At 49.9% G+C, this 13,955-nt stretch overlaps 1 protein-coding gene across 4 annotated transcripts in view; it reads left to right on the forward strand.

The window, feature by feature from the left end:
• The window catches only part of CLCN1 (chloride voltage-gated channel 1), a 38,125-nt gene that overhangs the window by 18,339 nt on the left and 5,831 nt on the right, over positions 1 to 13,955 (forward strand). For 2 of the 4 annotated variants that reach the window (XM_044388896.2, XM_026512962.4), the window contains exons 13-23: positions 477 to 546; positions 736 to 846; positions 2,661 to 2,874; positions 3,115 to 3,248; positions 6,376 to 6,620; positions 6,923 to 7,034; positions 7,373 to 7,452; positions 7,701 to 7,739; positions 10,615 to 10,719; positions 10,810 to 10,896; positions 11,366 to 13,731. In XM_044388896.2, coding sequence (XP_044244831.2) covers positions 477 to 546; positions 736 to 846; positions 2,661 to 2,874; positions 3,115 to 3,248; positions 6,376 to 6,620; positions 6,923 to 7,034; positions 7,373 to 7,452; positions 7,701 to 7,739; positions 10,615 to 10,719; positions 10,810 to 10,896; positions 11,366 to 11,743 — 1,575 coding nt within the window. In that variant the 3' untranslated portion in view covers positions 11,744 to 13,731. Of the gene's footprint in view, positions 1 to 476; positions 547 to 735; positions 847 to 2,660; positions 2,875 to 3,114; positions 3,249 to 6,375; positions 6,621 to 6,922; positions 7,035 to 7,372; positions 7,453 to 7,700; positions 7,740 to 10,614; positions 10,720 to 10,809; positions 10,897 to 11,365; positions 13,732 to 13,955 lie in introns of those variants that run through there. The other 2 variants (XM_044388894.3, XM_044388889.3) reach the window with 1 other exon arrangement.

The raw sequence follows: 13,955 nt of genomic DNA on the forward strand, positions 1-13,955 counted from the left end.
GTGTTGCTTTTGCTAAAATTGTCTTGGTTTCTGTTGGAATACTACTTGACAAAGTTGGCCTTCGAGATCTTTTCTATTCCATTGGCTAGCTTTCTCAATGTGCCCTTCCAGGATGGCTAGGATAGATCTGATCTTTTGAACTTCTGCTTAATATGATTTGATATAAAAAAAAATGACTCAGGGGGCACCTGGGTAACGCGGTCATTAAGCGTCTGCCTTCGGCTCAGGGCATGAATCATCAGGAGGAACTTTCTTATAGTGCTGTCTTTGGTGGTCTTTTAGCCTGAGTGAGTACTCCACGTTTTTTGGATCTGGAGGAAGAGTGCAGACCAGATGGCTTCTGGAAGGATTAGCTATCCCACAGTTTCTGTGACTCTTGAGGCAAGTGGGAGGGTTGGAAGTGAGGAGAGAGTGGAGTATGTATGTGTGTATTGGGCAGAGTTGAGAGGGTGTCCTGATGCCTCTTTTTACCCCAGTTCTGGATGTCCATCGTGGCCACCACTATGCCCATACCCTGCGGAGGCTTCATGCCTGTGTTTGTGCTAGGTAAGTTCTGATGGGAAGCCTGGGACCTTGCTGATAGCTGCAATCTAGGGTACTGGGAAATTAAGGAAAGGACTGGAATGCCAGGAGCTTGTATTTGGTCTTAGTACCCAAGAAGTGATTGGCTCTGAAATATAGAGGATAAGGAACTTGGATCTTTCAACACCTTCCTTCCTTTTGTCTTTCCTCTAGGAGCTGCATTTGGAAGGCTGGTAGGAGAGATCATGGCCATGCTATTCCCTGATGGTATCCTATTTGATGACATCATCTACAAGATCCTACCCGGGGGCTATGCAGTAATTGGTGAGACTCATTCCACCCTCTGGTAACCCCTAATAGCCACACTCAAACCCTCCATGATATCTTTATTCCAGACAAACTACACGATGCGGTTTTAATTTTATGCTGTCTGATTCAACTTTTATTCAAATAATCAACCCTTGGTTCTGACTCTCATTAGCTCTTATTGAATGTTTTGAGCCTTAGTTTCTTTATGTAGAAAAGGGATTATTGGGATTAAACAAGATAATAAGAATGAAAGCATCTACCTAGGATTGTGCCTGAACGTTTGGAAAGGATTTTTTCCTTCCTTCCAAAGAATCACAGAAACACCAGTGTGGGTGACTGGCTTGGATACTGCCGACCTGAAGATGTGCTAAGACTGACAGGACTTCAGAGTACATGACTAAGAACTAAGAAACACAGGCTCTGTACTCATCCCTGCCACGTGTCGCCTGGATGACTGCGGAGCAAGCTAGCTACCTTTCTGCCCCTGAGTTTTTGTTGTAAAATGACTTCTGAGATATCTTACTGCCCTAACTTTCTGAGAATCTGTGATAATCTTTTTCTCATTAAATCCACAATCCCATCCGACTGAAACCCTGTCTAACAAACACAGTGGCCAGTATAATCTTCAAAATTGTTATGCCTCTGCCCTCCTCCTCTTCCTCACCAAAACCACATAACATCTAAGGCCATGCCTCCCTTAAATACAGAAGCATTAGGCAGCTTTCCAGTGCATATGGTGATCTTACTCCCCCATCACAGACATTTACAAAAGCCTCTTTCACCAATAAGAGTCATCTGCTCTTATTCCCCATCTTCATGTCTCTCACATATCACCCCATCCTCCTGATGGACATTTCCCAGGATACAAATCTCCTGTGACAGTTCACATTCTGAAGCATATCATGTGTACCATCTTGTAGAATTATTCCTTCCAGTTTTTCTCTTTTGTGATTTTCTTTTTTTTGAGTAGGATCTACACCCAACTTGGGGCCTGAACTCACAACCCTGAGATTAAGAGTCACATGCTCTGTAGGTTGCACCCCTCTCTTTTCTGTCTTTTTCTTGTTCTTTTTTCATGTATACCTTCTAGTGACTATTTTCATTGATGGGAAAACATAATGAAAAACAAATAAGATTCTGTTTCCAAAGAGTTAATAGAATCATAACGTTTTAGATCTACAAGGGCCTTACAACTTACTTAATGACATTCTTACCTTAGAGATGAGAGTATGGGATTCCAGAAGAATCGAGTTCTACTTAAACAGTTGAGAAATTGTAGAATCAGGGTCTGACACAGGTGTCATTGCTCCAGGTCCACAGCATGAGTCCTGGGTTTTGACTCTCTTCACTCATAAATTGTTGACATCAAAACCTGAGGTCTGATGGAAAATGCTGTCACTGGGTTTTAGAATGCTCGGTTAAGAATGATCCGAACTTTTGGGGTGCCTGCATGGCTCAGTCAGAAAACATGCTATTCTTGATCTCAGGGTTGTGAGTTCAAGCCCCATGTTGGATGTAGAGATTACTTTAAAAAAAAAAGAAGAAAAAAAGAATGATCCAAACTTTCAAAAGCAAGGAATAGATAGGACATCACTATCTTCATTTTACAAATGAAGATTTGGGTACGCACAATGATTTTGTAAATTGCCGAAGGACATAGAATGAGATCAAAATGATGTGCTAACAGTTTTCTAGCCCCTACTCTTGACAGATGGTTATGTCAGGAGTGTTGGCACTGACGAGGATCATGTCTCCCATCACATCCCCACATGCCCTCCATGCCACGAATGGCAGCCCTAACCCATCGGTACATTCCTGTGTCATTCCAGGGGCGGCAGCGCTGACTGGTGCAGTATCCCACACAGTCTCCACAGCTGTGATTTGCTTCGAATTAACGGGTCAGATTGCCCACATCTTACCCATGATGGTGGCTGTCATCTTGGCCAACATGGTGGCTCAGAGCCTGCAGCCCTCCCTCTATGACAGCATCATCCAGGTCAAGAAGCTACCCTACTTGCCTGACCTTGGTTGGAACCAGCTCAGGTTAGGGCACCAGCTGGAATTAGTTCAGACTTGATTGGGTGGGGGTGGGAGCTTCTGCGGTCAAGACTGAGGTTAGGATCAACATCTGGAAACACTGCTTTTTACTTATTTTTATGTTCCCATGTACTGAATGAATATTATGAGTGATGGAATGCATGGCAAAGCTCACGGGAGGAATGGGAGGGACAGCAAAGGAACAACATATGGTGGGGCTAACCCCCCATGCCTTCTCCCCCATAGCAAATTTACCATCTTTGTTGAGGACATCATGGTACGTGATGTGAAGTTTGTTTCAGCTACTTGCACGTACGGGGAATTGCAAAACCTGCTCCAGACCACCACAGTCAAGACTTTACCACTGGTTGATTCAAAAGGTTAGTGGGAAGAAAGGAAGCAGACTCCTGAGCTAGTGACCTGAACGAGGGCTCCGCAGAGGTGGAGGCGGCGCTGTAGTGTGGGCTTATCTTTAGGGACCACCCAGTCTGCCACAGGATACCCAGCCTGTGTTCCTTAGGGAGCACGATCATCTTTAAGAAGGAAAAATACAGCCAGAACATGAGCACAAGAAGATAATTAAGAATCCAGTTAGAGAGGGCACCTGGGTGGCTCAGTCGGTTGAGCATCCAACTCTTGATTTCAGCTGGGGTCGTACTTTGTGGATCATAATCTCTGGATCATGAAATCAGGCCCGAAGTGGGCTCCATGCTCAGCAGGGCCTCTGCTTGGGTTTCTTTCTCTGCCTCTGCTCCTCCCCCCATTCTCTCTAAAATAAAGGAATCTTAAAAAAAAAATCCCATTAGAGAACTACAACCGATGCTCATTAGTCATTGCAGCTATGTTCTCTAAAGTAGCCATGAACACTGAATTAGGGATACTATATGGAACTGTTGCCCTGGAGAAAATACAGGGTTAGGTTCCTCTGGTCACGTTTTCTTCAACCAATGAATGCATAAACTTATTTTATGTGTATCTCTCTAATTTAAAGACACCTCATTTAATATATACTATTGATTCATTAACTAGAATTTATGGCCAGCAGGGCTACAACTCATGCCTGAACGAAGCTTACCTAGCGGCGTATTTTCTCCATAAGGCACATCACAGCCTTCCTGCTTGGGGTGGCGGGGGGTGGAGGGGGGATGTTAAACAGCAAAATCACCAACACAAAATCAACAACGATGTGAAGATGTGGCATTAAATGGACCATGAAAAGAATGCTTATTTATAATATGAGAGCTGAGACAGGAAGCAGAATGTCGCTTTTTTTTTTTTCTAAAGATTTTATTTATTTATTTGACAGAGAGAGAGACAGCCAGCGAGAGAGGGAACACAAGCAGGGGGAGTGGGAGAGGAAGAAGCAGGCTCCCAGCAGAGGAGCCCGATGCGGGGCTCGATCCCAGGACCCTGGGATCAGGCCCTGAGCTAAAGGCAGATGCTTAACAACTGAGCCACCCAGGTGTCCCAGAATGTCACTTTTCTTACCTCAGCTGGGAGCGTGTGCACAGGGAGGCTGTAGTGGTTTGCTGCTCTGCGCAGGTCTGTGAATGATGGTGAAGGCATCTTGAGCGCTGATTTACAGTTTACAAATACTTGTATTTTAGCCAGGAGGCAAATTCGCAAACAGGGAGTTCATGAATAGTAAGGCTCAGCTGTAAACCTGGAGCCCCTTATGTGGCTGTCTCGGCTGCTGAGCTAAATGGTAGCTGTGCTTCAGTGCCCAACAGATGAAACAGTTCTGTATGAAGGAGTGAATGGTTTTATTTCTTTTTAATTTTTTAAAAGATTTATATATTATTCTTAGAGGCAGACAGAGAAAGAGCAGGAAGGAGGGGTAGAGGGAGAGAGAGAGAGAGAGAAATCCAGGCAGACTCCACACGGAGCCCGGAGCCTTACACGGCTCTCGACCTCACGATCGTGAGATTACAACCCGGGCTGAAACCAAGAGTCGGACACTTACCCAACTGCACCCCCCAGGCACCCCTTTTTAAAATTTGTATTTACTTACTTATTTGTTTATTTATTTATTGAATGAATGGTCTTAAAGCAGTGCTTTCATATGTCACTTCCTTCACCATCCTTTCTGTCCACTTTTGGCACTTAATCCTGCTCTGTATTATTATTATTATTTTTTTAAAGATTTTATTTATTTGACAGAGAGAGAGACAGCCAGCGAGAGAGGGAACACAAGCAGGGGAAGTGGGAGAGGAAGAAGCAGGCTCCCAGCGAAGGAGTCTGGTGTGGGGCTCGATCCCAGGATTCCGGAATCATACCCTGAGCCAAAGGCAGATGCTTAACGACTGAGCCACCGAGGCGCCCCTGTATTATTATTTTTTAAAAGATTTTATTCATTTATTTGACACACAGAGAGAGCACAAGCAGGGGGAGTGGCAGGCAGAGGGAGAAGCAGACTCCCATCTGAGCAGGGAGCCCAATGCGGGGCTCAATCCCAGGACCCTGGGATCATGACCTGAGCCAAAGGCAGAGCCTTAACCAACTGAGCCACCCAGGCATCCCTATATTATTTCTTATTGGAGTTTATATCTATGTTTCACTAGATTAGGAATTCTTTGAGGGCAGAGGCTATAACTTCTATCTCCTTCAGACTGCCTCCTTCTAGGTATTTACTAGATATTAAATAAATACTTGCCTGATGTTTGAATTCATGTAATTAAGAAGAATCATGTAGGGCCATTTGGAGCCAGTAAATTTGTTAGTCCCTGATTTCAGCTAATCAGAATGTCCATATTGTTCAAGTTAGATTCATTTTAATATTTTTCCCAAATCCCAAATACTTTGTAAGTGGTCTCTAAAGCAGTGGCTTTAATTGGAGCAGGGGTACAGCCAAGGAGGTGAAGGGTTTTCATAGTAACAACGAAGACCTGATGGTAAGATTTACCTTAATAACACTGCTGCAATTTTATGGGCTTAAAACAACAAAAATGTTCATTATGGTAGCAGAATTTCCATATTTGAAAGACCTTCCCAGGAAAAGTTGGCATTTTGTTTATATGTGTGTGTGTGTGTGTGTGTGTGTGTGTGTGTGTGTGTGTGTGTATTTATATGTTTAAGTGATTAAACATCAGATATCCTTGTAGACTTCTTTCAAAGTATATTCACATCACAGTCTATATAAATGGCTTTTGAAGTTGTTCGGTTTTGTGTTTTTTTTTTTTTTTTGAGACAGAGTTGATTAGCTATTTTAATACCAAGTTCACCTATTTACAAACAACCCGTATAAGGAAGGGCTGCATCAAAATAAGTATAAATTAACACCAATTAGCATACTATCACTTGGGTCTCTAAGTGCTAAATGACTGAAATAAAAGGGATTGAGTGAGGTCAATCCTGGAAGATGTTTGAAATAAGTTTTCAGGAAGAGAGGGTAAAAGCTGGAAAAAGAAGCAGAGGTGCTCAGCTTCTGTCCCCGACCCAATCCTGTGGAGCTGGGCGGAGGAGGGAGGGGAATCGCACCGGCCCAGGCTGAGCTTGGCTCTCCCCCAGATTCAATGATCCTGCTGGGCTCTGTGGAGCGCTCAGAGCTGCAGTCCCTCCTGCAGCACCACCTGTGCCCTGAGCGGAGGCTGCGGGCAGCCCAGGACATGGCCAGGAAGCTGTCTGAGCTGCCCTTCGACGGGAAGCTTCGGCCAGCTGGCAAGGGACACCAAGACATCTCACCCGAGGGCCGGAGGGAGTCCTTTGCCTTTGTGGATGAGGATGAAGACGACGACGTCTCTGGGAAGCCTGAGGTGACCAGGCAGGGACGGGCTGGGGGAGCAGGATAGATTGGGGCAAAGGGAAAGTAGGAAGAGGGAGAGGAGATGCTGGTCACTGAAGAAGTCAAAGAGACCAGTGCACCTGGTGGCTGGGGGCTAAAGGAGATCAGGCTGCAGATGATGATACCAATGAGAATTCAAAGGGATATAGGAGTTCTGAACAGGTATGGGAGCAAATGGATGTAGCTAGAATTCCCAGGACACCAGCTGATGAAGGCAGGAAAGCACTAGGCAGCCTCTTTTCCAGGACTGAGAATTTTTATTGTTCCTTACAGCTGCCTCCTCCCCCTCCTCCTCACCCCTTTCCTACTGCCCCATTGTCCCCCGAAGAGTCCAATGGGCCCCTGCCCAGCCACAAACAGCAGCCAGAAGCCCCGGAGCCTGCAGGTGAAGATTGTCCCAGCATGCACCCTCACTCATGCCTCGTGGGTTCTCTCTGGGCTCTCCTCCACCTCAGGGCTGCTACTATGAGGAGGGATGAGGGCAGGGGTGGGCGGGAAGGGAGTCCTAATCATTGTGTCTCCATATTACTGCCCCAAGGGGTAGAGGCAAGGGCTGATTTAGGAGGGTAGAACAGGGGTATCTATGGAGATGCGGCATCTGGGAAGAACACGCGGTGTGCGGCAAAGTGTCAGGGGCCCCTCCAGCCACCCACCCCTCCGCCATTTCCTCCCAGGCCAGATATGACTTTGTTTCCATTTCCATCTGCTTGCCACTCCTCTCAGGTCAAAGACCCTCTGTCTTTCGGTCCCTGCTGCGCTGCTTACTGGGCAGACCTCGCCCCACGAAGAAGAAAACAACCCAGGTGAGAGCAGATGTGCTGTGGAGGGTAGACAGGGAAAGGACCATGCCACTGACGACTGAGAAACCCATGGTCCTTAAGTCAGGGAGGAGGAGGTCCCAGCACGAAGAAGTTTCATCCTGGGGCAGGAGGGACAAGCAGGAATGCAGGCGTCTGTGGCCCTGGCCTGTGAGGGTTGCTAATGACCAGTGGAACCACAGCTGCCGTGGGGAGAAAAGGGAAAGAACTTGGACCTGTGCTTTCTTCTCTAGGAGTCAACGGATTTAGTGGACAACATGTCACCTGAAGAGGTAAGAGAAACAGCCATCTGGGGTGGATCGTTCTGTCCAATGAAGACCTCGCCCATCTGCTTCACTGTGTTCTTGTAAGAGTAGGATGCGAGTCTAGGCCAGAAAGCATTTTGAGAGGTTGGGAGTGAGGATTATGGAGAAAGGGGTGGGCCCCTCACTCAGAGGTGGGGGAAACGTGGTGGTGGTCTCAGAGGGATCAGAAAAGAAAGGTTTAGAGCCTCCACACATGGATGGGACCACAAAGCTAAGATAAGCCTTAGATCTTTTATTAGACATTAGGGACGTTCTGGACCAGGCGGAGGCCGTGCAGGAAGGACGAGCTTCAGCTGCCATGGGATGGCACCAGGCAGCCAGCAGTTACACGGACCAGTGTGGAAGAGCAGCATGGGAACGAAGACGGTCGGTGCCTGCTGGAGGGTACAGTGCCGGATTGCTCAGGGCCCCGAGACAGTGGACAGCTAGAAAATGCCAGGAAGCGAGACTGGAAAGAACCGAAAACAGAGGGCAAATACTGACAGCGGTGTCTCATTGGGACAAACACCTATTTCCTAAAAAAAATAGTGATTGAGTCCATGAGAGAGAAAATCCAGCCCTGAGTGGGCTTGGTTGTGAGGAGCAGACAGATGTGGAGCAATGATTTGGAGGAGGCAGCAGTGGTCCTGATCCAGTCCGGATGGGAACAGAGCCCAGGGCTGCAGAGAAACAACAGTCCATTAGCAGCCGTTTCATTTGATAAAAGAATGCAGGCCCCCTGTGGAGGCTGAAAAGACAGAGCTTTAAAAGTATGTAGATAACAAAGAATCAGAGTGGATATTAATTTTTAAATAAACATCTCATTGGTTGTTAGGACTAAATGGGGGGGAAGTCATAGGAGAGAAGGGAAGACTTCCCCTTTTCCCCTTGTCATCCCTCAAAACACATACCCTTTTGATCAATGCTTAATGGAAAGATCGATGAGCACATAGGAAAAAGAACAGCTCTTGCTTCTGCCCCCAAGCAGGAATCAGATGGGTCATAACTATGGTTGAAGAGGGCCTTGCTCCAGTCCTAACCCAATAATCGTACTCTTTAAAAAAGTGCTCCAGAGGGAAAGCCAGCTAGTTGACCAGTGAGGGTACTTAACACCACTGGAAATAAAGTGCGACCAGGGTTTATAAATACAAAGCATCCATTTTTAGCTTATGTCTTTCCCAAAGAAGACTTTAGGTATCTAAGCTCCCATGTCACCCACTGGAACGTTCTAGGTGGATAAGATCCCAGAGGAGTAAAAATTCAGGATATTTTGAACTTGGTTTTCAGATGAGATCGAGGAGGCACCTTTGGCAATATCCAGGTGACACCCGCAGAAGAGTCTTGTTTCATTCTGCTCCTCTGTTAGGAGCATACACAGTTAGAGCTCCAGTTTGGTATCGGGGCTGAGCTTTTGCAAGTAGTGGGACATGTTAGACCCCAAGGCAGACATCCCCCGCCCCGTGGGATGCAAGCTGGGGGTTCCTGGAACACGGTCGGTAGCCTGGCTCCAGCTCTGTGTCACCTTGGGCAGACTACTTCTGCACTTTGTGCTCTGTTGTTGGGGGTGATCCAATGAGTGAGGACATGTAAAGCAGCTTGAATAATGCTTGGCCCAGAGGAAGTGCTTGGTGCATGTGCACTGGGGAAGGCAGGAAATGGTCCTAGAAAGGTCCGGGAGGAAGGACCCACCACACCAGGGTTGGCAAGGGTCCTACAAATAAATCATGTCTACAGCACACCTGCTGAGTGGTCATCCGTCCTGTGCTGTGAGGGCCAGCCAAACCCGGTGTGAACCTTCAGCCAGGGCAGGCGAGGTTTAGAGGAGGTGGGATTGCGGTCCAGAACAGCCAGGAAGGGACAGATGGAGAGCACGCCGCTGTGGACTCCACACTGGGCACCAGAACTAGGAGGCGGCCTTCGGAGACCGTCTCTGAAGCTTGAGACATGCAGATTTGAACAAATAGGAAAATAAAGTAGTACAGTGTTCGGAGGGTGCTGACTGGAAAGAGATTTCAGGAAATTTTAGATTCAGTTATGAAAGAGCTCTCCTGGATTATTTGGAACCTTGGGGATTTCAGCGTGCATCTCTAAAATCAAGAGGAGGTTAAGGCCTTCATGCCTTTATGCTTCTGTCATGGACAAAACAAAAATGGTTTTACTCAAGCCAACCAAGTACCGCGTGATTCAGTATAGCTCTTCAAATCAGCAGATAGTTGCCGTGATCCGTAAGAGACGAATGTGCTTGATTCTGCACAACATGCGGGGGGCAACCCCACGTAACACTCTTAAGGGGTTACGTCCTCAACTCTGCCCTGTAGGCAGAGGTAAGACAAGTGGCAAGAAGAGACTGAGCATGACCCATGTCATTTCTGAAAAGGAGAGACCAGCAAAGTACGATAGGGGACGGAAAAATCGTGCTCCCGGGAGCGTCAGGAGAACAGTGTGCAGGCAGGGTGGGGGCAACGAGGGCAATAAAGGGAATCCAGAAGAGCAAAGGCAGCTTCTGGAAGGCACGCCTCATTTCCCCGAGCAGTGGGTATTACAGGAGTGGTGAAACAAGACTGGACAGAGGGGTTGGAAGTGACAAGTGCTCAGGGCACCAGGGGGTGGAAGGGCTGGAGGATAAGAAGACAGCCTTGCTCTAAGCGCCTGAGGGTGAAGGTGGATGCGGGACCTGGTGAGGGAGGAGAGGGACCAGCCGCTGGGAAGAGTGAGGAGGTCTAGTGATCTGGAGGATCTGTGACAGGTCATTGCTATTTGGGGGTCTGGGCTGGGGCTAGGAGGGCTGTTTGGGGTCAAGCTGCAGGAGTGAGGTTGGAGGGGGCTCCGTGATATTGAGTGACTGCCCTACTCTGCCTGGCAGATTGAGACCTGGGAGCAGGAGCAGCTGAGCCAGCCTGTCTGTTTTGACCACTGCTGCATTGACCAATCTCCCTTCCAGCTGGTGGAGCAGACATCGCTGCACAAGGCAAGTCCCTGCCCCCCGACTGCTCAGGGCTGTGGAGGGCAGGGGAGGTCTGGGGTGGACACGCGCTGACGTGCTGCTGTGTCCCCGCAGACCCACACGCTGTTCTCTCTCCTTGGCCTCCACCTCGCTTATGTGACCAGCATGGGGAAGCTCAGGGGCGTGCTGGCGTTGGAAGAGGTAAATGTGACAGGTCCCCGTGGAGCTGCAGGAGGAAGAGTGGGCACAGGATAAGGGGGTGGGGGTGGGGAGGGGATGGTGTCTCACGTGGAGATTGGAGGGGATGGGGGGAGCCTGTGGCAGGTGGAGAGGAATGCCCCCGGGACCTTCCATGGGGGGTGGGGTGGGATGAGGGTTCAGGGCATGAGTCACAGTTTCATGTGTGTGCTCTGGGGAGGGCCATGGAAGGAGGGGAGAGATGGGATGTGGCTGAGGGTCACCAGGAAGGGGCCTTGTCAGAGGAGCTTGGGATTCGCAGATCCACAGACGCGTCTCCCCCCCCGCCCCACCATGCCCCTTTCGTGCTGCTCCATGTCTTTCCTGCTCCTCCTCCTTGTACAGATCTGTCCTCTCTCCTGCCTGTTTGTCTCATGCTATCCCCTCTTCTTTCTCTTCCCAATTTTGTACCCCCTTGCCCTCTCCCCACCAGCTGCAGAAGGCCATTGAGGGGCACACCAAGTCTGGGGTGCAGCTCCGTCCTCCCCTCGCCAGCTTCCGGAGCACAACTTCAACTCGGAAGAACCCCGGGGGCCTGCCCCCTCCCACGGAGGCCTGGAGCCTGCCTGAGGATGGAACTGGGGCTGCTGGGTCAGGGGACGGGGCTCCCGCCTCCCCAGAGAGCCTTGTGCCCTCCCCCTCCCCACAGCCCCCGCTCTCGCTCTCGGTGGCTCCAGACAAGGTGGAGGGCGAGCTGGAGGAGCTGGAGCTGGTGGAGAGTCCGGGGCCGGAGGAGGAGCTGGCTGACATCCTGCAGGGCCCCAGTCTGCGATCCACTGATGAGGAGGATGAGGACGAGCTGATCCTTTGACCACCTCCAGGACCTCGTCTTAAAGACTGTCAGAGGCCCAGGCCAGAGGTTGGATCTGTTGGGGGTGGGGGGGGGTATGTCCTGAAGTTGGAGAGATCACACCAACGTCCTGGCCCCTCCCGGGAGTTTTAAAATGTGCTAGTGACCGGCTTAGAAGAAGGTCACAATGTGGGCAGAGAGAGTAGCCTCAGTCAGCTGTTTAGTCCTCGGCCAGGCAGGCAGGGGGTTCTAACCCCAGTGAAGGGTCTGCTATGTCATGGGGCTTCCCGACCTTCCTGGTACGTGGGTGGGAAATACCCTGCCTCTCTTGGCCTCCCCTCAGTCCTTTGCAGTCCCCTGGTGTCTTGTCCCAACACCTCCCTGGCTTTGCCCCATGTCCACCAGGCTCCGCAGGGGGGGCCCGCAATGACTGGGGCCTGTGGAGGACAGGGGAGCACCTCATGGCCGCACAGACTGATGGCCCAGAGTATGCTGGCGAATCATCCATACCCCTCTCTCAGAGCCCCCCGCCCTGTTGTCCTGCTTGCTCACATCTGCTCCCTGGATTAGCCTCCCCACTCCATCCTGGTTCCCAATACCTTTCAGCAGGCAAGGGCCATCACTAGGGCAGTGAAAGGCCGGTCAGTCCCATCGCCCCCTCCTCACCCCAGGGTGAGCAGCATGGCATAGATCAAGGAGGAGCATCCCCCAAGAGCAGAGGGCTCTGTGCAGGGAGCGGGTGTCCTGCTGCTGAACACTTACGCCTCCTTCAGGCCCAAATCCATCCTGTCTCACACCAACCAGCTTCCTCACCCTCCAGGTTCCAGCTCACCCCCTGGGAACTTCAACCCCCTCCCCACTGTCCTCACTGATTTCTCCTGCCCCAGGGTCCGCTGTGCTCTCCAGCTGCTATGGCCGTGGCTTCTCCTGCCAAGAACCAAGGCTCAGGGCAGCCAGGTCACTGGGTCACTCAGACACCAGCCTTTCTTAGACTAGTTCTTTGTGTTCCTCTTCTGGAGGTAGGGAGATAGGGGTTCAATGTCAACATGGCTGACCTCTTTGATGTTTCCCACGCCAGGGAAGTCAGAGCCTTATCCTCCCCACATGAGCAATAGGGTGCCTGTCGTTAGCCTGTCTTTCCTATGGAGCTGTCCTGGGTGCTCTGAGCCTCCAGCAGCCCTCACTTCCACGACCAAGGCTTTCTTCCCTCCCTCCTCCCTCCTTTTGGTCCCTGTCTAGTTCTGCAGTTGTACCCCCTTTCTGACATTCTCCTCCTTCCCCTCCCCTGTGCCCACTCTCCATCATCCCCCCAAAGAAGACACTCATAGTCAGAGGTGCCACCACATTCTGTTTAGTGCCATTGAACACAGCCTGCAGCCCTCTCCAACAAGACGTCCCCTCCCCCCACCCAGGCCAAGAGAGAGTGCAGCCTGGGCAGGGGGACTGGCAGTGGGCATTTGAGCCCGTGCCCATGTGTATATAATCTATAATATTTATATATATATATTTATATATAATTCTCTCTGTAATATATGTCATAGAATCTCTCTTGGGCCTGGGGTGGGAATGTCACATTAAGAAAACATGCTAAGACTGGCCATAAAAATGGATATTTCCCAGACCTGGAAGACAGAGTATGGGATGTAGAGGTGGGGGCAAAGAGAAGGTCATACACTCATTCGCCAAGAGCCACCCCCTCAGCACAAGGATAAGAAGGGAGGCCTGGGAGGAAGTGGGGCAGTGGAAGGGGAAGAATGGGAGATTTGGATTTTTCTTTAATAAAGTGATTTGAAAATGAAAGTGCACCCCCCACCAAAGGAAAATCATTTAGCAAGAGCAGTTTCATTCACAAGAATATAAAAACAGCCCTGTTCCAGGACTGTTGGAAAACGTGCTGCACAGCCTTTAACCCCAAAGGAAAAGCAACCCTCCCCCACCCCACCCCCTACAGCCTCTTCCTGCACATGCCCCTCCCCTCCCCCTAGAATAGGCTAGAAGCAAACCCCATGCACCCTGCCCCCAGCACCAGAGAGGCAATTCCTCCCTCCAGAAGAGTCCTAAGAGGGTCCCAGGCCAGCTCCTTGGCTCTTCTCCCTCTTCAGAGTGGAAAATGCAGGCCCTCACCTGACCTCTGGTCTGCGAGCCCCCTCCAAGTGTAAAATCTCCTAGATTCCCTCCCAGTTTCAGCCACTGTTGCAGGGACCGTTTGGCTTCCTCCGGGAAGGGAGGGAGG

Source organism: Ursus arctos, unplaced genomic scaffold (assembly GCF_023065955.2).
Source record: "Ursus arctos isolate Adak ecotype North America unplaced genomic scaffold, UrsArc2.0 scaffold_3, whole genome shotgun sequence".
In the NCBI taxonomy this organism is placed as follows: domain Eukaryota; kingdom Metazoa; phylum Chordata; class Mammalia; order Carnivora; family Ursidae; genus Ursus; species Ursus arctos.